At 34.4% G+C, this 27,100-nt stretch overlaps 1 protein-coding gene across 2 annotated transcripts in view; it reads left to right on the plus strand.

Annotated features, from left to right (window-relative positions):
* Positions 1 to 27,100, plus strand: part of LOC141456057 (opioid-binding protein/cell adhesion molecule homolog) — an 869,090-nt gene that overhangs the window by 601,026 nt on the left and 240,964 nt on the right. For both annotated transcript variants that reach the window (XM_074131654.1, XM_074131655.1), the window contains one exon: positions 12,886 to 13,036. In XM_074131654.1, coding sequence (XP_073987755.1) covers positions 12,886 to 13,036 — 151 coding nt within the window. The remainder of the gene's footprint in view (positions 1 to 12,885; positions 13,037 to 27,100) is intronic.

Below are 27,100 nucleotides of genomic sequence, written 5' to 3' on the forward strand. Positions count from 1 at the left end.
TTGCGTTGGGGTAAATTGATTAGAAAAATTGGTTCATCTTTCTTTCATTGGGATGGAGATTCGATTCATTTAATAAAAAGGCTTTGCTTTCCTAACATAACTGCACCCTAGCCTGCCAATTTAATGGCTTGGTAAAATTATAACATTTCTCAACATGGAATTGAAGGAAACATCTCTGCTTGTGATGATGTTAACAAGAAATAAGAACCCAAAGAATTGTAAAGGATTAAGGAGCAGCAACATCATTGAATGGGAATTGAAATTTACGGAGACAGCGAAGTAGAAGAGCAGAGACCCAAGTTTATGCGATTAAAGGAGTTTGTTGCGTTTATGGAATTTGGCTACCCTAATCATTTTCCATTAATAACTGCTTAACAGGGAACTTTGCATTCAGGTATCAATATTCAACTAATTCCTTCTCTTGAATGATCTAATCAAAGTATCTGTTTGGAGATGTACCTTTTCCAGTAATTTACCAAATTTGTTACCAAAGAATAAGATTTAGAAATGAACCCACCTAGATTGAAGATGCTCTAAATTCTTTCATTCTATCCCCTAGTTTCGAAGTGGTTACATGCATCCTCCCTTTGGTTTCTTTATTCCCTTTATTAGACGAGTACATTAATATAATCTTTAGTTACACTTAGCCTTCAGTATTTATTCTTTACCTAGGAAAAATCATCACAGTTGCATGGACTAACCCTGGGGACACAACATTTAACAGTTAACCGGTATTATGCGAGCGATGTCCTGATAATTGCAAGGCGCAAGCCAAGAGGAGTGCATTCAATTTATTTGATGTAGCGGCGAGAAAGCGAAGCTTATTAATAAACGTTGAAAAAAACAAGGAATATGAAGAGCTGAAGGCACCAGGGGATCTCAAGGCCAATTTTAAATTATGTATTACAACTTCTACAATCAACTTTGGACCCGAAATCAGCGGAAATAGCAGCAGGAAATCGATCCAGAAGATACTCAGTTTAAAACACCGGTCTCAAGCGGCCGAATTTATAAGCTACAGCATAGTAATAAACCAGTGATCTTGTACGCTAGCGATATTGGCTACATTTAGAGAAAAATTGATTATATGCTCGAGATCAGGTAAAGAAAGTTGTTATGGAAATTCTATGAAACCGCCTTTACAATAAACAGTGCAAATTCACTCCAACCTAGAATTAAACAGATTTACATGAAACCCATCACAAATTTTTTTTTATAACAAAAGTCAGATTGTAATGGCTTATCCAACTGAAGCGAATGTCTCTTGATAGATTGCCTAGAAAGGTATGAATGTGAAGTCGAAAGGAACCAGAGTTAGGAGTCCAATCTCTTTTTAAGATGTCTGAACAATGTGAAGAATGATCTCCGCGTCAAATTTAAGAAGGTGGCGGCCTATAGGGAGAAATGGTACGGAACATTTGGAATATTTGATGGGCTTAACGCAGGTGACTGTAGTTCCTCTTTCTTCTTAGAATCACTTAGGAACAGTTGGACCTGGGGGAGCTATCCTTTGAACATCAAGGGAGATATGGTGGTGTGATATTTGGGATCCCTTAGGGTACGTTCACAACGGAGCTGTGAGCATAGATGATAGCGGAGATGATAGCAGTGATGCATCAGCGCTTATAGAATAACCAAGTACATTCTTATGTGAGCGTGCACAACGAAGCTTCGACTAGTGACTCATACGCGCTGATATAAACGAGCATAGATGATAGAATTGAATTTTTCATTTTTCTGCTAGCTGAACTCCAGTATCGGAGCTTCAAAATGGACGTCGAAAAATTATTTAGTGCTGTCTTTACTCATTATTTTTGGTTATTATTTTATTATTTACTTTTAAACAATATTTTGTTTTTTAAATCGTGCTTACATTTATTTTCATGTGTATTTGTTTTTTCTCAATAAAACCATTACTTACCTAAGAGTAATCACTAGTTTTTCTTCTATGGTTATAGGATTTCCATGGCAATTTTTCCAAGGTTTTCTTAATTTTGACCTTATTTTTTCTAAAATATAGTCGAATGTGGGTGGACCCATCCTCACATATTCAAAAAAACGATCCGGATAATTTCTAAGTTCCTTATATAAATAGTGAAATTCGCCCAAAGTACTTCGTTTTTTATTTATGGGATGTACATGATATTTTCTAAAGCGTTTTTTCTTTAAAATATACCTTTTTGTTGCTGCTGAACATAAAAACTCTTCTTCACTTCTCGGACATGTTGCATGTATCACAGCTCCGTTGTGCACACTAATCAGCGATTATATTTTACTCTATCAGTTATCATCTCTGCTATCATCTATACTCACAGCTCCGTTGTAAACGTACCCTTAGACTGGAAACATAGTGGAGCGGCGAGCAAAGCAGCGAAATCAAACACAAGTTATCATATGGGACCGCGCATAGTGGAGAGCAAAGCGAAGATAGAGCAACGCTATCTATAGAGAGTAGAGCAAAGCGTTATGACATGTTCGATTACTTCGCTCTCATCGCGCTCAATTTTTAAAGGTTATTGCTCATGGGTTATGGATATTGATACATTTATTGGTTTAGTTTGTTTAAAGAAACCTCTGTGGGACCATAATATTTGCGAAGCTACAATAGTTTTTAACAATTAATAATTAATAGTTAAAATTAATTAACAATTAGTAGTTAATGGAGAATTCAGGCAATTTTTGCTACATTTAATTTGGTTCTCAATCCCTTAATGCTAACTTTCATCTATTTAGGCAAAATTAAATTACATTTTCACGTCCTACTACTTCTGATAAGAACGAATTCTCCAATCCTTCTTCTGTAGCATTGTACTACTCTAGTTTTTCAGATGAACAACATTAATTTACGACAAATCATGGAGTAGTGATTTAATAAAATTATTGTTTTTTTTTTGTTTTTTTTAATTGACTAATTTCTTTTTATCTGCATATATTTCTATTTTGTTTTTATTTATTTTTTTCTAACCTTAAAGTAACTGCTAGGATTAATGGGGTTTCACTGGGCTAGTATGTAATCAAATGTTGAAATAGATAGTCTAAAATTCGAATGAATCTTGCCAGGATGATCCCGAAGTTGTTGGTACAAGTGATGGAATTCACCAAGTTCATGTCTAAATATGTTTATACACTGCAGCTCCTGCTTCTAAGCTGCTGTAAATGCCAAATTTTCAAGGAAGAGTTTTCGTATAGAAATAATTCCTCTATCTTGTTTCGTCGAAAGGAGAAACGCGTCTAAACTCGTCACTATGTGCATGCGACTCTTTGCTCACTGCTCGACGCTCTCTTTGAACTGAAGCAGTTATCATCACCGCTTTGCTCGCCGCTCCACTATGTTTCCAGCCTTAGGAGTAGAAAAACTCCTTGGCAACGAATTATTTCAGTGTTCTGTATTATTCATTAATTTATACGAAATTGACAAGGATTAATTGTGTTGCGGAAATTTCGAGTGGAAAGGAAATTACAGCAACAAGAAACCACTTACTGAAAAAGAGGAAGAAGTCGTGAGAGTCGCTACACCAGACTTTTAAAAATAATAATAATAATAATAATACAGAATAATGTTTATAGTAATGTTAGTAGAAGCAATGGAATATAAAATTTACATTAGACTGGAAATGTGATAGAAGATATAAAAGTTGATGTTGCTGCGAGCTGTAAGGTTGATAATGTAGTTGAGTGAGAGATTTATTCGCAGAGGTTTTGGTTTTTGCTAAGATTTCCTAGCTAAGCTACATCATATTCTGCGTGCTATCTAAGCTGATAGCACTAACTAGGGCGCTTCTAAAATGTGGGTAACTTACCTCCGGCAATGCACAAGGAGTTATTGTTATTACCGCTCGTTTATCCCTACAAAATATGAGTGCTACACCAGCAATATATAAAATATAATGCTAGAGCAGAGTCAATAATGGTTTCAGTATATATATATTCCATAACTACACAATCCACTTTGTCGTCTTCTTCTTATATTATTGCTCTGCAAATAATATAGAGATTATTTTAAATTAATTTAGAATCAATCAAGAATAATATTTTAATCATATCTATTTAATTAATATACTTCGGCTTTAGTAAACTGTAATTCAAAAGGCTTTGGTAAGCCTTTTTTTTTGACGCAGAGTATAATTTTAGAAAACTAACAAATTGACGTACGGCGAATATTTCATCTTTAAACCGATGGATTATTATGATTGATTTTATGCATTTGAATAGCGTAATAATGTTCATTTTACAATCTGTCAGTTACAATATAAATATAACGATACCAATATACATATAGATTTTGATTTGACAGCATTCGGCAAGTCTTATAGTAAATATAATACTGCGTAGACAACTTAAGCATTTGTGAAATGCATTGATTCTGCTTTTCTAACGATCGCTTATGACGACAACAAAAAAAAAAATACGAAGAAGATTTAAATAAAGTTAATGAATTTGAACAGAGATGAAAAATACTATGACAAATTTAGAGATAAGATGTTGAAGAAAATTATGGAGAAATAGTAGAGTGAAGTAACAAGGCGTAAGTGTCAAAAGAAAAATTACAAAACAAAAACTAAATAAGCATCACAAATTCAAGAATCAGATAAAGGAAACAAGCAGTTTACGACGACGTATGCAGAGGATTCCATTTGTAAAAACAGCAGTTATTACTCGATTGAAATATTAAGAATTTTGAAGAGATTAACGGAATGGAATAATTCTTATATGATACGTATTTTTTTTTGAAGAGTTCACTGCCGAGTTTTTAGCACAGTGAAAAAGGGATTAAAACCTTAAGAAAAATTAAGAAAATGCTAATGAAGCAGTAAAAGAGGATCAATATGTCCGACTATATCAATTATTGAGCGACCTGAAGTAGAAAAACAATTAGACAAAACGAAATATAACTTAACCAAATGAACGACATATTACATGAGCATAAAACTGAGAGCTCTTGAGCTGAATTAGAAGATAAAAAAACCAAAACTATGTTAAAAGAAAAACACACAAATAGAGAAATGGAGGAAGAATAGAAACATGATTAATATCTGGTTTTAAATTCAAGAAAAGTTAATTTTGAAAAAGGAGTAGAAAAAACTGTAGTCAAGACACTGGTAATAAGATGTTGAAGGTAATAACAGAAGATAAACGTGAGGGGGATCCTTTAAAGAAGAAGTTGATTGTTCAGATGGAAAGAAAGTTTAGAAGCAGCTGATGTTGGAGAAGTTAAAGAAGTAGGTAACAATGTTGCAGACCATGATCCAAAAAAAAAAGAAAAAGAAAACCTAGATCCAAAAAAAGAAAATCAAGGTCAGTGGGAAGAAGAAAACGGGAAATAGAGTATTACTGTTTATTTTAAGATAAGCAAAACAAGAAAATCTTTACGAAATTAGATCCGGAAAGAGCTAGAAATGGAAGTGAAAAATTAATACAGTTAAAATCACGTTACTATTTATAAAGAAAATAAGAATTATTAGTTGTAGTTTGGGGAGTCATTATTTAGTCTGTATAGTGTTTGATAAAAAAGGGTTCCGTTTAATAAAAAGTTCTGTCTTTTCTGAACAGTATTTATAGAAAAACAATAAAATAAAAAGTGATGCGAATGTTCATTAAAGTAATTAAGGGCAACCGAATACAAATTCCATTTTTTAAGAAAAGCAATTGCATTTTTTAACCAATTACGTTGATGCTGCACCAAATCCTAAATAAATCTCACTAATTCATTAGATCGTTTTTTACACAAACATTCTGATTTGATACTATAACTTATTCTAGACAATTGTGATAGTTCGCGTGTTGTTGGACTATTTCCTGTTTTAATCTCAGAGTTTTAAGTTATTCTTATTTATTTATTAATCTCATCTCTCTTAATCCGCTCGCGCCGTTTATACTTAGGGCTATTCATGTCAGTTATTATAAAATGCTGTGGAGAGTTCAGAAATCAAAATCGTTTTTAATGCTTCTCTGCAGCTCTTTTTAAGCGTTTTCACTTCCATAATTCACCGCTCGTTTCAATTCTTTTTTTTTTACTTCTCTAAACGTTGCTTTTCAATATAACATCTTTAGAACTTACTAAACCTTTATGTCTTTGAAAAATTTGATTATATAAAATGAATAAGTCGATCTTTTGAAAGCCTTTTAAAAATAATGACTAATTGGTATTTCATACCAACCAACTTTTTGAATTTAATAGTATTCAACTGATCCTGACGAACAAACGAACACTATATACCGCTCTACTTGCCCCAATATGGACGTACGGAATACAACTCTACGGAAGCGCTAAAAAATCGGAACATCAACCGACTTCAGACCTATCAAAAATTCTAAGAACAATAGTTAACGCTCCTTTCTACGTCTCCAATCATACTATACACTCTGATCTAAATATTACTCTCGTTTCTGTAATAGCCCAATCTCGATACACAAAACTCCACTCAAATCTACCCAGTCATTACAATCCTCTGATCCACAACATGTCTATTACAATACTTCCTTCAAATCCACAGCGCAGACTAGAGCGGCGGTGGCCACGTGATCATCTCAACATACTATAACGCCGACCTCCTAGGATGGTTACTGCGTAAGCTTACCAATCTGGCGAACTAACGGCTTCCATCACTGTATGGTCGTCGTTCACTCCATTCACGCCCTTGGCACACATGCATGTGCCTGTTTAAGATACCCACTCATTGAAATGATATAACAGAAAATATTGAATGATAATCATAGAGGAGTTTAGATTCAAATTTGAAGTTCACATATCAACTAAAACTGTGAGAATGCAAGAATTGTTGAATTTGCCATCTTAGTTTGCAGTACACTCGTTTGTACTTGTTTTAGGCATAATGGATTCGGTGTAGGAGAGAAAACCTTTACTGACTCTTGCTATATTTTATGCTACTTTGTTTCAGGACACACTATGTTCTACTTTGTGAACTTCCAAATGTTATCTAAATAAAGAAACTCCTGCTTCGAGATGATAACTAACAATCACGAAAAGAGTCTTCTAATTCCTTTCATCAATCAGTCATGGAACACAATCAGAATCGTAACTTTTTTTTTTTGCGTACCCCTAAACAATTTTTCGCGTACCCCTGGGGGTACGCTTACCCCCGGTTGGAAACCGCTGCCCTAGAGCTTTCGACCTAGGGATGGATACTAGGTCATTTCTGGGCTTTTCACCGTAACAGGTTACATTTTACATTAATTTGGATTTCAAATTAAATTGCAGTAAATAGTCTTCAGGGCAGATTATTAATTAAGCAATTGTTATAATAGATAATAATGATAATAATAGTCTTTATTAGATGAAAGACTGCCTCCTGGTCAATATCCAACAGAGGGAGCCGGCCATCCCATACATTACATAGATTTCTTACAAAACTGAAAAGATACAAACACAATACAATAAGATAGAAATAAACAATAATGAATAAACAGAAATTAACATAAAACAAATGAATAAAGAAAAGATAATCCAAATAAGCTAAAGAAAACTAAATCAAAAATTTGTATCATTACAAAAAATACAATATAAGAAGCAACAATCAGAATAAATTTCCCAGTGCTTATGTACTCTATACGGATGGTTCTAAATCCGCGGACGGTGTGGGTTGCTCCGTATATGACGTGCAGCAGGATGCGAGGTACCAGTACCGGCTTGGCGAATTGGCTTCCATTTTCACGGCAGAACTCGTCGGCATTAACCAAAGCTTACAGTTTGCAAAGGCAACAAATAATGTAGAATCTGTAGTAATTTTGTCCGACAGTAAGAGCGCCCTGTTTAAATAAACTAAAGCATCCAGGTCGGGATGCCCCTTCTTTCATCTTAGAAACGGTGAAACTTCTTCACAAATTATCCCTCACCAAGCCAAGCCACCTAATATGGATAAAGGCCCACTCAAGGCTAAAAGGCAACGAAGTTGCTGATGCTGGGGCCAAAGAGCCGGTCACATCGACTAGCTGTCCAAAACTAAAAATATTATTACCAAGCGATATAAAAAATAATTACAAAGTGAAATGTTATTCAACCTGGCAAGGTGAATACAAAATTCAGGCTCAGGGAAAAGGAAAATTTGACGCGGCAATTGAACCATTCATCCCCAAAGAGCCATGGTTCCAGGGCTTTAGCGCGGTACAATAGCGCGGTTGAGACTAAATCACAATTACACCCCACATCATCTGGCAAGAATAGGCGTCAACATCAACGGAACCTGTTCCTGCGATTCAGAATCGGATGCTGACGCTTATCATTTAATTCTGGCATGCCCACAATTTTCAAAAAACAGAGACGAATTATGCAAGGCAATTATAGCCTCAAACTGCACGCTCCCACCAAACTTAAATTCCATCATAGTGACAAAGGACCCCATTGTATACATGGAACTATTCGAGTATATTAAATCCAATCAAATACCAATATAACGGTTTATAACGATAATACCCTCTGGCTAATTAGCAAGATCTAAAGCCCATAAAAAAAAAAAAGCTCTACTGTGGCTGTGCCATGTACACGGCCGTGTGTTGTACGTGAATACGTTTACGAAACGGGTTATATTTTTATATAAAATATCAATATAGGTATTACCTAACGTTGTTGGAGAAGTTTCAATATACGACAAATTGAACTCGCTGAGCATGATGTCGGGCAATGAGCGGTTTTGAGAGACATCAACATTAAAGTCTCCATCATAATTGGTGTAGTAAGATGTAATCGGGTATAATTTTAGAGATGTTTTTGGAATATTTTAACAACGATCGTAATATAAAGAGTTTAATTTCTGCTAACGCTGTGCCCGGATGGATATACACACACCCGAGTACGAATTTGAAGATGCCATTGGCCTTTTTCGTTTACTAGACAGACATCACCAGCTTTTGTGTCTTTCATTTCCAAATAAATTTCCGAAATGTCAATGTTAACTCTATTACAATCAGTGATGCTATTTGATGTTGCGATATATGGCGACTCCACCGGCTTTGCGACTTTTACCATTCGATTGTTCTTGAGAAGCCCTTTCCAACCGTATACGATCTATGTATTTGGTTTGGGCTTTTCGACGCGTAAAGGCCGACATTATATATTTTTGATATTTTCTTATTATAACACCTTTATTTTATTCACTGTCACTATTTTACACTAATGTTTTATATACAATCGATAGATTGTGACGACAGCTGACGATTAAAACTTAAACGAACATCGTAGCTTTTCCGAGTCAAAAGTTATACTAATTGCAAATCTCGTTATGCAGCAAAATTATCTCAAAATGGCGGCGCTTCCCCCTCCACCGCGCGAGATGCGTCACAGTCCTCGCTTATCGTAATGAATTCTTTGATCATTTAGCTATCCAGTAGTCTAATTTAATTTTGGATGTAGACGATAGATTCGAAACTATAATGCCAAACTGTATCCCCCGATTTTGTTATCATTAGATTTTTTCGATTGCCTCCACATGATTCAAATTTAAAGACGTATTCACGTCAAAAAAAAAAAAAAAAAGAAGCAATAATACGAATTTTAACTATTAAATTTTTAATACATTTTGTCGAAATTTAGTAGCAATCTTAAAATAATTGATAAGTGAATTCCAGCCATAACCTCCATTTAAATGTTTTATTAAATTATCTTTAGATAATATCTCTTGATTAAAATGTTTTAACCTAATTTCTTTTAATCTGGGACAGACAGCTATAAAATGAAAAGAGTCTTCCATTTGAGACAAATTACAAGAGGTGCAGAGAGAGCTACGTTCGCTATTTTGCAACATTTTAAACTTTAAATTTAACAGACCACTCCTGGCTTTACAATAAATATATAACCTTTATTGATGTATTTAAATTAAAATACTTTAATTTACAATCTGAACAAAGTTTAGCGGAGGGAAACTAATTCTAGTGACAACTTTTCATTACTCAGGATACCAGAAAACTGTATTTTAATTAAAAAGCTCAAATTCGAAAATATTTGCGAACTTCTCCTCTCGGTGGAAGAGAAAATAAAATTTGATGATAAATAGTATAAAAACAGAAGAAATAAGTTTGGTAGTGACAATAATAATACTTATTCAGTTAAATAATGAAAGTGGATTGCGTTTGTTAGAAGATCTCTAAGTTGAGATAATGAGAACATTATCTTCTAGAAGAATACCAGGTAATCCCTAATTGGGACGGGAATCTCGTTCACTTGGTGAAAAGAGAGAGCTAGAACATTGTCAAAAAGGAACTTGTAAGTCAATGCGGAGGGAAGTGGTAATGCTCAAACCCCTCCTAATCAAACCTCTTTTATTTAATCCAGCTCTTTTTTCCAGCCTTACTCCAATATTCGTTCACAATATAAAGTATTAATTCTAGTTAAATAATAAAGCTTTTCATGGAGGGTAATTAAAGGTTTTGATAATAAAGAGCTTTAAATTGGGGGAAAAAAAGTGATAATGGATTATTGTTGTTGCATGGAAGATGGTAGAGGGAGTTCCTAGTGTAGGGTAGCACACAGAGTAGCAAGTTCGTTCTGTCCAACTGTTAATGGATCTTTTCCAGAAGTGAATGGCCTGTCCTGACTGCTCTTAATGCGGCTCTTAATATCCTTAATCATCTGGAGAAAAATCTTGACGAACAATATTTTGTAAAAATGAAACCAGTTTCATCTTTACTTGATTTAATAATTCTTACAAACATTTTACTAAAAGTATCGAATTGACATCAAATTTATCTCCGTATGCTTCGAGAGGCTACCAAGGAACTGCTGCAATGATTTTAGCTGCTGTCGGCGGAAAAAAAAACGCGGTTTCCATGTAATGTAACTTAAAATCAGTGAAATTGATGCGCCTAAAAAGTAATGCTTTCTTTTCCTAAAGTATGAACATAATACAGAAAAATTTAGGATAGTTTAATTGCACTAAGAGAATATGATCAGTATGATTGAAATGCATTTATTGGCGAGTTGGTATGATTATTAAAACTGTCCGGTAGGACAGTTGTATAAGGGTTGACCATCAAAAACTGCACGAAAAAGCGTAACGTTGAAAAACACCCAACTTTGACAATTTTTTTCTCTTTTTCTATAAAAGATAAAATTCCCAAATTTTTTTTAAATTATAGGACAAACCCTCCTTTATAACTGTAATTTTTTTGCAAACACCCAGATCTAATAGGTTTCGAGAAAAAAGTTGCCGAAAATGAGTTAAGATTTGGTTTTATCTGGATGTTAAAAAAATACGGTCAATAAGGAGCCTTCACGGCAGCAGATAATTGACCACTCAAACTTTATAATAAAGAAGAAGAAGAAGAACATTTTCTGAAGATGTCGTTTTTTTCCAGTTTTTGTTAACTTTTTTTAGAAATCTATTAGATCTGTATTATTACAAAAAAAAATTACTGTTCTAAAGGAGGATTTGCCCTATATTACAAAAAAAAAAATTTGGGAATTTTATCTACGAGGGTGGTTTGAAAAGTTTTCGGAATCACCGCTAGATGTCAGTGCTAGAGCAACGAGGTTCCCGCGCAATAATCACACATCCTTTGTGAGTGAACACGTGGCGCGTCAGTTCTCTTGCTGCAGGAGAGTGGTAGTGACGACTCTTTGTTGTTGTTCCCTCGTAGTGATTTGAGACAATGGAAAAAACTGAGATTCGAGCAGTGATTAAGTACTTTGTAAAGAAAGGTATGAAAGCAAAGGAAATTCAAGCCGACTTTCAGAACACACTGGGGGACTCTGCTCCTTCATATTCAACTGTTGCCAAGTGGACCAGCGAGTTTAAGTTTGGTCGAGTGAGCTTAGATGATGATCCGCGTAGTGGACGGCCAAAAAGTGCTACGACCCCCAGAATTTATCGCAAAAGTGCATAAAAAGGTCATGGAGGATCGTCGACTGAAAGTGCGAGAGATTGCTGAAGCTGTAGAGATGTCATCTGAACGGGTATATCACATATTATTATAGAAAAAGAGTAAAAAATTGTTAATGTTGGGTGTTTTTCAACGTTACTCTTTTTGATGATCAACCCTTACACAACTGTCCTACCGGACAGTTTTAATAAGTATCCTTTATTGTTGAACAAAAACCTGACTTCTTTCTTCTGACTTATAAGTATAAATTCTTAAAATATAAGCGGTGGCACAAAGTTATCCTACATTCCATCGCTTCGACTAGATCGATGGTGTAGGAGTTGACAATTAATTGATAACCCTAGGCTTTGCCTAAGAGCTAAACAAAGGAATAAAAACGCCGGAAAGGACAATAAATGCCATTCCCGGTAGCAGGGCTAAAATCAGCAAACGTTTTGGAGGCGCATGAACAGCTGAAATAAATTTCTTTCACTCTGCTAATTGCCGCTGGTAAAGATGGTAGGCGAAGGAATACTTGTCCACAATCTCCACAAGTATCCTGACACAATGTTCAAGCAGCGAGTCACACTCTTGATGATATGAAAGCCAAGTAGTTTTTCCAAAACAAAACATTTGATATTACTTTTTCCATTATTGTTGGGTGTGTAGACTTATGTTTTATGATCCAAAGTAAAATCCTAATTTTCAGCTTCCGTCGGTTTTTAGCTTTTAATAAAATCACTGTTTCGGACTCAAGGGTCCTTAAAAAGGATATTTCCCACAAAGAGTCGAAATGATAAACGGACACGATTGCCAGTAAGAATAAGTAAAAATGGAAAAGAAGTTGTAGAGAGCCACGATCAAGCTGGCAACGCAGTCAGAGCTCTAAGATTGCCTTGTTTTTACTAGTTCTGGAACCATTTCCCACGTTTCTTTTTTCCTAAGACCTTCTATCAGCGATTTTTTGCTTTCATTCATTTTTACATTTAACCCAATTTTTATCTTGAAACAATAACCTTCATGTACATATTTTTATGCCTTTATAATAATAATAAAAAAAAATTGTTTTTCCAGAATAATTTGGTGATGGCCGGCAAAAAATCAGTGGATGGTCCATCACTGATGATAGAACAGACAAACCGACACCACGCAGGCACTTACATGTGTACAGCAGATAATGGAGTTGGCGCTCCCATCACTAGAGAGATCACATTGAATATATTATGTAAGTTACGCACTTATTTTGTAATTTAATATTTATTTTGGCTAGTATAATAACAAGCTCGTTCTAGCTTTCCGCGAAGTTTAAATTTGCCCAAATATTTGACGCTAGATTTTTTTTTTGTTGTTTTTAATTATTAAGCTTACATTACGGAATTTTTATTTATTTTTAATTTAACCTTTTATTGTAATTTACATCTGTACCTACAGGGTACAATAAGTAATTGAGATAAGTGTATAAATAAATAACGTGGCAGACGTGAATGACGGTCATCCATTGTTGGCCGCCGTTAGTCACCCAGTTGGTCACGGGGCCAACGGCGCCTCAGCCGTCTTCGAGGATTGGAGGGTAGCGCAGTTGAAGACAAGTTTGCAGCTAAAGGGTTGGGATGCAGTGAGAGTTTTTGATGAAAATTTTTATTTCGGATTTTGGCAAATACGGAGATGAATGGAATTTGGAGATCTGTATGTATTGTGTGGTTGCTAACATAGAATTGAGCGTCTACTATGCGGCGGAGAATTTTGGATTGGAGTGTTTGCAGTCTATTGATGTTTGATTTTTTTAGCTGTTCCGTAAAGTTCGAGTCCGTAAGTCCATATTGGTGTGAGAAGAGCTGTATAGAGTCGTCGTTTGTTCTGTAGTGAGAGTTTTGAGCGTTTGTCCAGTAGTCTGGCTAGAAGTTTGTATCGTTTGTTTAGTTCGGTACGTTTAACTCTCGTATGGGGGTTCCGGGTAAGTCTCTTGTCTAGGTACATTCCAAGGTACCGCACATGGTCGGCTGGTGGGATAGGTGTATGATGTAAGAAGACAGGTGGTGGAGTTTGACGTTTGAGTGTGAAGACTATGTATTTAGACTTAGTTGGGTTAATTTTTATACGCCAGTTTTCTAACCAAGGTTCTATTGAGTGAAGGTGGGACTGTAGTGAGCGTACTGCGAGGATAGGGTCAGAGTGTGTGGAGAGAATGGCAGTGTCGTCAGCGAAGGTGTAAATTACACATTATGGAATTAAAATAGATATTTGATGCATTAGCTATTTTATTACCTGCTCGTACTCTAACAGAACTAGCTTTTAAGAACATTTTCAATTTGGAATTTCTTAACTTTCAAATCATTTTAAAAATTGGTATAAAAATCACTTAGTTGATTTTGATCTTCTCCCAACCCTCGAACGAGATGGACGTTCACAGTAACCATGGTAATTCGTAGAATTGAAACATCTTCTACACTTACATTTAAGTAATATTGGAAATTTTCTTTACTCTTTTCTCTAGAGAGACTAGAAATATCTACTTCAAATTAAAAATGTGAAATTCAATAACTTCCTTCGAAGGAAGAGATTTGCTCAGTTGTTAGTGTACTGGATTTCCACTCAGAGATCCTGGATTCGAATTCAGCTGCTGGCTTTTAGATTTTCTCTTCTTAGGAGCTTCTTACAGCTCATTGTAATCACTCTCTGTGGAAATCCAGTACACTGTCCAGTAAGCCTAATCACTTGCCAATCTATTTACTTGATTTCATGATTTATATTTTATGGCCTCGACTTGGATAAGTCCGATATTTGCAGTAGTTTGTTAGAAGTAATAATATTATTAAATAAAAACGCCACACTACTGTCTAGGCTGCCGAGTAGAACTCTTAAGATCAAAAAAATATTTTCCAATGTTAATTAGCAACAATTTAATAAGTTAATTTTTTAGAAAAATTGTGTACTCCCAAAATATTTTCAACGAATTGATTTTTCTAAACTTTCTTGAGAGAGAGAGATCTGTGCAGTGATGCTTCAATGGCAAACCTGATGATTGTATAAACTCCTCAGAGAATATATATTTATCCGGCGGATATTAGGGCCAATATTCTTTGGAAAGAGGTTGGATTTATCGACTGTAATATATTATCGCAAACAATACATTGGTGCTTAGGTCTGCAACAATAGATAGCGACGTTGGCATAGCGTCGGCATCTCCCAATTTGTTAGAACATATTTCGCCAAGTTATAATCTGACCGCTCCCCTTCTCCGGCCGCTTGATGCTTGCCCGTCTCCCTTCTTGCACTTAAAAGAAACCTTTATGCCAAACTTATCTTACAAAATAATCGTCCCTTATTTCCTTCCATATCTTATAAGATATTAAAAGGAACAAATTTTATGTTTTTAGTGTGTAAGTTGTAGTTTCTTTTAAGATTATATCGTATTGATATTGATTTAGATTATTACGTCAATATATCTTTTGGTTTAATAAGATTTTTTATTTTATTTTATTTTTTTCTGTTATTATATTTGGAAATTAATATCAGTTATATATTTCGCAGAAATATTAATTTTTACGTCGTTTTGTTTTAACTTCAAAACAAAATTCTAAACCATTTAATTCAAAACGGTCTAGAATAGATCAAAGTATTACAATGAATCCATCACAATTACAAAATAATTTTATTGCAATTTTTGCCTAAAACCAATCAGTGTTTGTTTATATCGCTCGTTTCGTCAATATAAATAATATTTTTTGATTCTATCAGTCACACACAAGTTTCTAAGTCAGTTACTCTTGTTGCGTGCAGAGAAACATTCTAAGTGCAAATCTGATTTTGAAACCTAACTGAAGAATCAACCTTGGTTGATAATTCTGAAACTTTTCAGTAACAGAAAAAATAAATGAACAATAACTTGATATTTTCCAGCACTGTTGAATATACTTTATTTTTTTATCTATATTTACTTTCACATCTGCCGTAAAATTTCTGCGACAAGTAAAGCTGATAAAACATGATGCATAGTACGAGGGTCGTTTGAAAAGTCCGTGCAAAAATAAAAACTACTTAATTTTCTGGGGTAAACCATTTTTATTTTTCAACATAGTCTCCTTTTAGGCTTATACACTTCGTCCAACGCTGCTCTAGTTTGTTGATCCCTTCCGAATAATAGGATTTGTCCAAGTCTGAAAAATAGCCATTCGTTTCTGCAATCACCTCCTCTTTTGAATAACATCTTTTTCCCGCCAGCCTTTTCTTCATATTGGGGAACAAGTAGTAGTCCGAGAGAGCCAAGTCTGGAGAATAGGGGTGATGTGGAACGGGTTGGAACCCTATTTCCATTAATTTTGCGACCACAACTGCTGAGGTGTGAGCTGGTGCGTTGTCGAGAAAGGGCTTTTTTGTGGACCAATCGTGGGCGTTTTTCTTGCAGCTCGGTTTTCATCGTCCAATAACGATGAATAATATGCACCTGTAATAGTTTTACCCTTTTCCAGATAGTCGATGAGGATTATTCCTTGCGAATCCCAAAAGACAGCCGCCATAATCTTTCCGGCCGAAGGAACGGTCTTCGCCTTTTTTTGGCGCAGATTCCCCCTTGGTAACCCATTGTTTAGATTGTTCTTTGGTCTCAGGAGTGTAGTGATGTATCCATGTTTCATCCACAGTGACGAAACGACGATTAAAGTCCTGCGGATTCTTCTGGAACAGCTGCAAACCGTCCTTGCAACACTTCACACGATTTCGTTTTTGGTCAAGCGTGAGCAATCGCGGCACCCATCTTGCGGATAGCTTTGTCATGTCCAATCGTTGTTTGCGTTGGCAAAATATTATGTACCCGTTCATTCGAGATGCCCACAGCACTAGCAATCTCACGCACCTTCACTCTTCTGTCATCCATCACCATATCGTGGATTTTATCAATGATTTCTGGAGTAGTAACCTCAACAGGGCGTCCAGAACGTTCAGCGTCACTTGTGCCCATATGGCCACTCCGAAAATTTTGAAACCACTTATAAACTGTTCTAATCGAAGGTGCAGAGTCACCATAATGTTTATCAAGCTTCTCTTTAGTCTCCTGAGGCGTTTTGCCTTTCATAAAGTAGTGTTTAATCAACACACGAAATTCTTTGTCGTCCATTTTTTGAAAATCACTCGACTTCCTCGATTCAAACGAACGCCAAACACAAAGAAATAGACCGATCTGGCTGAAACTTGGTGTGTGTTCTTCCAAGAGATGCTACTAACTAAACATAACCTCGATACGCGCCAGTGGTGCTATCTCTCTGACTTTGCACGGACTTTTCAAACGACCCTCGTATAATTACGTGAGTAGCATGAACGGAGAATTCACCCATTGGCGAATCTCCCAAAAACGAGCATTACACTTCACTAAGCACTGGCACTTACTTTATTTCAAGGTAATGTACTATCTAGAGGATTAGGATGTGAGGAAATTGAGGCGCAGTAGTCAACAGACGGATCTTACAGCTTCGGCAGCATAGGGCACAAGGAGATCTCGGTGCAAACAAAGAGTTATGAACAAAGTAAGGAGCATTAGCGATTCGACGATGTGTTTCTGATTGAAATGATTCGAATTTTGGAGATTTAGAAGCTTTGACTGAGCCCCCAGAGATCCATTCCGTACGTCCAGACAGGTTCGAGTATCATGGTGGTAGATCAGTTGTATGTTGTTTTTAATGAAAGATTCTATCGTTTGTCCAGAAGTCTAGAATGAAGTATGCATCGTTTGTTTAGTTACTTCCGTTCAAGTCGAGTTTGTGGATTCCAGATCAGACGTTTGTCCACGAAGATTTCTAGGTACTTAACCCAATCTGTTGTGTGAAGAGGAGTGTACCTTTAGGTAACGGGTAACAGCATGTAGTCCTCCTTAGGGAGAATGTCGTGTAATTTCATTTCTCCATGTTGATTTCATTTATTTTGGTTCTCCATTTCTTTAGCAAATTATCTGTGATTTTCCTTTATGAGTTATCCTGGCCACACAAAAGGACATTTTCCGTGAAAACTGCTCGATTACAACACTTTCTTAGGAGTGGGGGAAAAGAAAAACAAAATATCACATTCTACTCAATCAAATTAATCGACCTTTCTTCACCAATTAATATTCTTAAAAGTCCATGGATTGTCATGATTAATGATTGGATTAATGTTTTAGTTACAGTAGACAAATTAAAATATTGTTATTCTTAATTATAAACTTCCTTAAATTATTGTATTAGAATCCATTTAGATTTCTATTCCTAAGTAGTTCCATGCAGTAATTGTACGCACAATGGTGAAAGGAAGGATTTGTTTGAAGAATAAGTTTTGAGTACATGAAAAGCACAGCCGTTGGAAATAGTTGCACATGAAAGAGTTTGAAACACCTGACGTAGCCCAAGATTACAAACGAATGCAATTAAAAACTGAGTGTGAATTAATTTAGTTAGTTGAAATCGTGTGGCCGATAGTGTACTTCATATAGCATTGACGTTATTTTGGCGGATATAATTTAAAATGGAGTCCAGCTAGATAAGGTTGTTTAACAAGAGAAATTGTAGATTCTCTAGTTTTTCCAGTTTTATTATGAAGCCGTCATAATGAAGTGAGGCTAGTACTAACATAGAAAAAACAAAACTGTTCAAATTTAAGAGGATGTTGGCTCTAGGTTTTCATAATAATAAAAGAAACTTTATCTGGTCCGCCTATTCCACTCTCTTGTTTTACAATGGGTTTCGTCCAAAGCCATGACTTCCACCCCCACGTGCCCATCCCGCTAGCAGAAACATGGCTGCCTCCGGCTATGATTCACTGTGATAATAATATCTGCCTTAACAAGTTTGTTTGTCACTTTGCTTCCTCTATGAAATTTGATCAGCTGAAGCTGTAGTCTGAAATCGATACGCAGTAGTGATCGTGATGTAAATTCCTTCTACGCTAACCTGATAAATTTTAAACCTTACCGACAGTAGCCTAGACTGATTGGAAGCTCTGAAGCTCGGAATCCAAACTATTAAAAGGAATTAATTTATATATTTAAAATACGGACAAGTTGTCCAATTAAAGAAGTCAAAAAGTGAACTGCTAGCAACAAATTAAAGTAAAGAAAAAGAAGAGAGAATGCAATTATGTAAAATAGGTCAAGGTATTTTTAAACAAAGGCAGAAGTAGAAAAGCCATCCATAAATATAATAGCTATAAAAAACAATAGTACAATATTACTAATGCTACACTACTGCAATAGAACGCTACGGTTCAATAAAATAAAGTATAATGTAATAACCAAATATTTTTAATAATAAATTGATTTAGGGGCGGATATTGGTCTAATGGACCAGAGAGCGGCTTTGTAGGTGGAAGATCCCCAGTTCGAATCCCTCGTATGACTACTTTTTATTTGTTAGCAAAAATTGTTTGCACTAAAGTATGAGCTTCTATCCCCGTGCACGACACCTAATAGGTAGTTGGACGTTAAGCGCCGCCTGAAAAAATAGGCGATTACTTTACTTTACTTTAATAAATTGATTTGAGTAATTGAGCAACAACGAAATTAGGTAAAAGTAAACTTTCCCAGTAAGGAGTCAATTAGTTAGCTGGATTTTTAGTTTGAAGCCCAGGGTTATGAGCTTTATATGTGCATTAAATGCAGTTCGTGCATGCGCACTACAAAAAAAAAAAAAAAAATCATCAATATCTCAGCCGCTATTGTTCCCGATTTCTAGCTGCATTTTTAAGATGGTGATATAAGGTGATAAACTTTAGTGGTTTTACATTTCCTTCATATTTCTAAATGCTGTAACTCCTGTGCTTTTGGTGATATCTCTGCGAAGGGTTGGACAATTGGACACCTTTGTGTTTGCTGTGAGGTAATCTTTCCTCTCGAAAGATTAAAATTATCTAGTAGTAGTACATTTGTAATGTATGATACAGGCAGCTACTTATCTAGTCTATTGATCTACTAAAAGTAAATACTTAGTAGGACGTAAATCATTCTGTTTTAAGTTTCTGAACCTCATTATGTTCAAAAAGGAACCACCTAAATTACTTTTGAGCCAAAAACAGTATAACTTATTTATTCACACTGATTTCCTTACAAGAAATACAAAAAGCTAAGGCGGTATGCAATATCTGTAAAATATTTTTTTAAATGTTATTTAATGTTAGTTACCGCCTAAATGTTATTTATCTTCCCCTCCTATTTTCCTACTATTTTTCCCTTATTTCTGAGATAGTGCACACCTCTATTATTTTACAACTATTTACAATCAACAATTAACTTTATTTCTCTAGTTTTTAAATCCAATCTTCGGTTACTGGCACTCTAGAGGAGTCGTTATGCTGAAAACAATGGGGCTTTGTTTAGTTTTTAATGAACAAGGATAAAATTACATTAAAAAAATTGTGAGGGTCAAAAAATCAAGAAAAAAGTAAACTTTTTTGGAAAATTAAGTTGAATTATTATAAAAAAATAAAATATAATTAGAATCAAATTAACATAAAGCAAAGAGAGAATTATTGCATCCCTCGCTAAGATTTATTAATAAATTATTTAAACGCTTTAAAAAAAAAATAACATCCTTCAATAGCAGTAGTCCAAATTGTACATTGTTCAAAGTAATTATAGTTTGTAGTAATTATAATTTTAGATTTTATGTATATTTGTTTTATTTCACCTACATCCAATTAATTGGAACACAGACCTCAAGAGACCCCCTTTGGATAAGTCTTTAGTAATGTAGCAATTATTGATGGAGAAGTAATTATTTTAATATTGCAAGGGATAACCACAAGCCCCAAAATATTAAATTATAAATACATTAACCTATTTGCGGTACATATCGCCAGTCATGTTTATTTAAATTTTTTGTTAATACGCATTTATTTTAAAAACTTATTTTTAGTAAGAGGATTGTGTCCATATTGTATAGTGAATGCTTTTGGCATATTAATGAAAAAGGAAAAATCAAGAACTTGTAACACAGTTAACAGATTTCTCCAGTTAATAACACATCGCAAATTATATGCCAACCTAAATTGCGTATCGAAAATAGTATTTAACATTAAAATATTGTATGTTAAACTTGATCATGTTTAACTTTATTATATAATTAATTTTCCTATGAGTTTTTAAGGAGAAAACATGTAACAGTGTAAATCTGAAGAGCTGTGAAAAGTTTATTATCATGGTAAGGAAAATACGGTATTATACGTAGTTAAAGAGTTTTCTCCTCATACTGCTGCTCATATTCTCTTTTAACTTTATCGTCGAATTTTCCGTTTTCACAAGTTTGTTAATTAATCACTTTGAAGTGTGCTTCCGGACAAAAAAAGAAAAGGTTTTGGTGTGTATTAGTAAGGTTGGAAGATTCTTCGACAACAAACTGTGAGACGGGTTGACGGCAGGACAACCAAAAGAAAACAAAATAAAAAAAAAAAACAAAGAAGTGGAAAAACAGAAGAGAATGAGGATAGAATAGATGATCAGATATGAAAACTTCAATAATAAAATAAAAGTCCCAGAGTAAAGTCATTTATAACTCAGTCTAAGAGCTATCAGAACAACTTAGGCCAAATAAAACTCACAGATACCACAGAATATCTATAACACTAGTATATAATAAAGACTGTGTGTGCTAAAGAAGCTATTCTGTGATCGTGTTTATGTGTGTGTAGTTTTTGTTTCAATAACGTAGAGGATTTACACTCTGAAAGACGTCATCTGAGAGTTGCTGCACAATTTGCCCGCTAATATTTTTCTTCTGTCTTATTTTTTTGGACTGAACTTCCTGTAAACAACTGAAGGATATGTTAGAATTCTTTAAATCCTTGATTCCAATCATTTATCCTTAGTATGGTCCTAGTTAAGTGAACAGGATAATTTGGTAATTGCATTACAAATTTTTCCCGCATGGGGTCGCTGTAGCATGCAGCTGCTTGGGTGTTGCAATCCCATGGGTTCCTAGCACTTTTCATTATACAATATGGACACAATCCTCTTACACTATCTGCACAGGTTTAGGCTCACAGAAAGCGGTATGTCGCGGCGGGCAACGATCTCCGTCCGAGGCGGTCAGCGGTCTAGTTATATTAACAATGTTGCATTTACTCTGTCAAACAGAACGCGGTCTAGCATTTGTCGCGACGACAAGCGATCTGGTAGTACAAATTTACAGATTTCAACGTGACCGCCTTGCCACCTAGTAACTACGAAATAAAGATTGCAATGTTAAGAAACTTTATTACTCATTGTTTATTTCATTATAACTAACTGGAAACATATGGTCGACGCAATTCGTTTAATAATATGTTTTCCTTTAATTACATTTACTTATAACTCCATCTCTATACCACCTTGCAATGTTCTAGCGCTCCTAAATTTTCTTTTGCTCTCGCAGCTTCTCGAGCTTCTACACGGCAATGTCTTCTTTTAACCTGGTCAAGTTCACCTATACATTCCGACCGCTATCTCTGCTACCTGCATCATCCTTGCTGCCTTCGTCTTCTTCTTGGATGTTGTCTGCTTCTTGGACCATGTCTGCCTCGTCCTTCATTCCTTCTGATGTCTTGTTTACTTCCCCTTTTATTTCTCTTTTTCTTCCGTCACGGCCTGTTTTCAGCTCGTTCCGCCAGTTTCTTATGTCTTCTATTATTTCAACTTGGTCCTTTATCATTTCTTTTTGCTCCTTTATCATCCCCTTCAACAGTGCTATTAACTCTTCCATGTTCTACTTCCTTAAAAAAAAATGAGTGAAGAAATTGAAATTTTTATAGAATATCTGCGCAAATACAAATTTTTGTTTGACAGATTACCCGAACATTATAAAAATGTCTTAAAAAAGGCTAAAGTATGGAATGAGATAGTTCAAGAACTCAACATGTCAAGTAATTTCATGCACCCAACTTCGTCTTTTCTTCTTTTTGCTTTGCAAAGCTAATAGCAGAAGGGGTTGCACTTCGTCCGAGCTCATTCTCAATATATAATCACATAATAATGATAATCAAATAATATATAATTTTTATCGCCATTTTCTTCCATTTAAGGCGTCCGATCGAAGGTGATCTCTCCCAAGTTAGCAATCTTTTATTAGCCTTGCCTGCATATTAATATCTTAGCTACCGCAGACTGTGGTCACAATTCTTCCCATACGGTTGTTACTAATATTATCTATTGTCACAGTACTTATCGTTTTTATTGCCGGCCATCGACGTACCATAGCTGTGTCCGGATCTGAAGCATAAGCATGGGGTCCCCGTGGGACCCCACAGTTGCCCATCTTCATGATTCATTCTTTATTTAAAAGATTAAAATTCGACTAGGGTTGTTTTATTTGTAAGAGTTCTTTTCCCGTTAATAATCTCAATTTATTCTGAAGATAGATAGTTATCCTTACAAAATTTTTATTACTTTTCGAAGCATAAACTTGTTTCAGCTGAAAAATATCCTTGCCTAATACGAGTATATTCCATGGAATTGAACTTATCTTTTACACATATCTGGGAATAAATTAATATAGTAAAATTTTCAAAATTATAATAGAGCTACATTTAAAATCAGGTTTACGTGAGAAAAATAAAACAAAATAAATATAACTACAATATAAATTTACTTTGTTCTACGGTGAAATACTTTACTCAATTTAGAAACTTAGCATCAATATAAGAGAAAACTCTTTCGTTATTGAGTTTGTCTTAACTTTATTGTTCTCCATTAACGCTTCATTATGCTGCAGCATCCGCTTAAGTTACTTTCACTACAAACCTATTACTGTGAGTTTCACAAAATTTATTGCGTCTTGCTAATTGTCTATCTTCCAATTAAATTATGATTTTTTGATGATAAAATTTATTTTTAATTAGTAAAGAGTGTAGGTTAGTCGCCTTCGTCCACGACACCTAAATTAGGAAGTTGGACGCAAAAAATCGCCTGAAAAAAATTATTTTTACTTTACTTTTTTAGTCTTTGTTAATAAAAACACATTACCTATTAGAATATGAACAAAATGGTTATGAGCCAATCAATTGGGACCTGAAAAATCTATTGTGATTCACTTTAGAGAATTATTTGTGAATAGAATGTGTGTTAATTGTGTGTTACCTGGGTTTGTGTGAGTTGATGATGAGCTCAAGTTTCCTTATGGGTACTCTATATCTTAATATTGAGTTGCACACAATTAACTACCTCTGTTTTAATTAGCTTACTATGAATTTAAATACATTTTAAAATTCGGTGTTTTATTATAAGAATGTGGCCGAGATACGAAATTCTACAATAAGGTCTAATCTCGACGTCAGGCCGGTGGAAGAGCTGCTGAGAGAGCACAGGCTAAGATGGTTTGGACACAAGCCGTATAGCAAGACTTTGCTATGAGGCTAAGATGCAGGGTCAAAGAGGCAGGGGCAGACCGCGCACAACATGGGAAGGAATAGTGAGGGAGGACTTCGGAAGGAAAAACTTGGATTGGAGAAGAAGGAGAAATTTGACTGAGGATAGGGATAGCTGGAAGGTTTTAGTGAAGACACCTCGACACCGAAAGGTAGACGAGGATTGACTAAGAAGAAGAAGAAGAATGTGGCCGAGAGTGGTCACATAAATGTTATAGTTGGTTTTATTATCGACCTAATAATAGTTTGGCAAATTATGTTTTGGAATTTTGAAGAGCGGTCAAAAAATTATTCTATAGTTGAATAGCTATGATGATGTAATTCAATAAAGAAAAACAGTAAAAAAATCCATTTTAAAGTGACGAAGGCGATCAATTTGCAAATGGTTGGTTAAAAAAAAAACTGAGAATCGATTTAAAGAAATAACCTACTTTATTTACATCTTACATTGTTATCCAAATTATTTTTCGAAATCTTTTCCTATAATTATTTGTGTTAGTTGTTCTCAGCGTGTTTATTTTGTTAAGTGCAAGCAGAGATTGTAAGCAGAAGAAAGCAGATGTGCAAGGGGTTTTCTTTTCCGCCAAGATAAGTCAATATTGACCGAAATATAACGAGCTGTGCTTCTCAGTGGTTCCCTCGTCCTTGTGACATATGAATTATTTATTTTATTTTTGAAGGCATAAGTTTTCCAAGATTTCATAATAAACGCTTCATAACATGGTCTATAACGTGAAAATCATAACACAACATCTATTGAAGTAGAATTAATTTACATTTAATTATAATTTAATTTACATTTCAACGTGCTTTGATTTTCTTGACGATGAAAATTACATTTTCATGATTAATCAATTGGTCAGATTAAATTTGATGTAGATTATAAATTCATTTTTCTTCTCTCAATTCTCATGAAGAGGTATTGCATTCTGGCAGACTTTCAAATTTGACTTTTTTAAAAGAGAAATACACCTTCCGAAGTCTTTTGAAAAAAACTAAAAATGGTTACGATAAACTTGGATGCGGGGGTATTTGAGATCAGAATGACTCGAAAACGAAAATTCTCAGAATGTTTGGATTTAATATTGGACTTAAGTGCCTTCTAGGACTGAAAAGAAACTTTTAGTCAAAATCGATCTTAAAAAATACCAATTCATTTAGGAAATCTTTTTTTTAATTTTCTCTAAAATAATTACTGAAATTTTGGTTTTATAACGATAATAATAATAATAGTAATAATAAGGGAAGGGATTAGCTATGAGGTTAGCATACTGGACTCCCACGCGGAGGTCCCGGGTTCGAATCCAGCAGCTGACCCTTAGATTTTTTCTTCCTAGGAGCTTCTTACAGCTCACTGTCCGGTGATGGACAGTGTTGTCTGTAACGAGAGAACACTGTCCGGAGGCCGGCAGTGCACTGAAAAAAGCTCCGGGCGCCAATAACCTTGGATGTTGACGCGCCTTAAATCATAAAAAAAAAAAAAAAAAAAAAAAAAAAAAAAAATAGTAATAATAATAATAGTGACAATAATAATAATAATAATAATAATCTTTATTAAAATAAGTATTACAAAGATTGAACAAAATACAAATTTTCTAGCGACAGACTTACTCATGTTCCTTACCACCGTCTGAGAGTTGCCTTGCAATTAAACTCCTTTAATATGTATTATATTATGTATGGAGGAAAGAAAACAAAAGAAAAAAAAATTGGATTAAATATATGACTCAATTTTCATACAAAAATAAATAAATAAATAAATAGTAATAAATGAATAAATAAATAGAAATAAATAAATAAATAAATAGAAATAAATAAATAAATAAATAGAAATAAATGAATGAATAAATAAATAAATAGAAATAAATAAATAAATAAATAGAAATAAATAAATAAATAGAAATAAATGAATAAATAAATAAATAAATAGAAATAAATGAATAAATAAATTCGTCAAAAGTAAATAGCTTTTTTAATTAAAGTACTGAATTCTAAATTCTCGTAGGACTGGGCAATTAGCTATGAAATGAAAAACATCCTCAATTCTTTCTTCTAGGTTACACAATGAGCATAATTTAACTCTATCCCTAAAAGAGTATTTATTTAAATACGGTAATTCCCCCCTAAATTTACTGACCCCGCTTACTGTTTGGGAATCTAATGTTTTTTATGAAAGATTACATTCTAAATTTAATTTCTTATACAGAGTGAACCAGTAAGTATTGTCCATAGGCCTACTCTGTGTAGTGCATCTAAAGTGGAGTTCAGTGACGTATTGGCCAACTTCATATTTTCCACTATTCTTGAGTGACGTCACTTAAATTTTTTTTTAAACATTACTTTTTTTTTGCAAAAAAAATGTCATTACTCAGAAACATTTAGTCCGAATTCGATTCTGATGAGAAAGTCAGATAAATTTTCTAAAAACTGACACCATTTTGAAGCATAAGTTATTCTTCAAACAGCCTCAATCTTCCTCCTGGATACTGGAAAAATAAAAGTAATCGAATTTTTTATGAAACCTGATTAGGCCCTTATGTGATCATTATCAGACCTAGGTGCTGGCATTTTTTTTAAATGTTTCCTGTTTAATGGACTTTCAAACGGTATATCATTTTCCAGGATTCCTTTTATCTTCGTATGAGAAATAACCTTTGTTTTACAAGAAAACGTGTTCACGAGCACACAACAGTGTTAGTTTATCGAGTTGTTTAATTCATTGAAAACTCTTTTAGATGGACCAGTAGTCAATTTTAAAGTAGGTTGGCTTAAAGTAAGGAAGTCAAAGGTTACAAATTGCATTTTAAACATTTACTTCTGATCTCTGTGAAATATTTGTGAAAATGTTAGGAAATATTTTAAACAAACTTTTATTTTAAATTCATTTATTAATTTTGTTCTAATATTTACTAGATTTTGGTTTTATCCATTATTC

The sequence above is a fragment of the Rhodnius prolixus genome, unplaced genomic scaffold, assembly GCF_049639745.1.
Source record: "Rhodnius prolixus isolate KJV_2025 unplaced genomic scaffold, Rpr scaffold_4, whole genome shotgun sequence".
NCBI lineage: Eukaryota > Metazoa > Arthropoda > Insecta > Hemiptera > Reduviidae > Rhodnius > Rhodnius prolixus.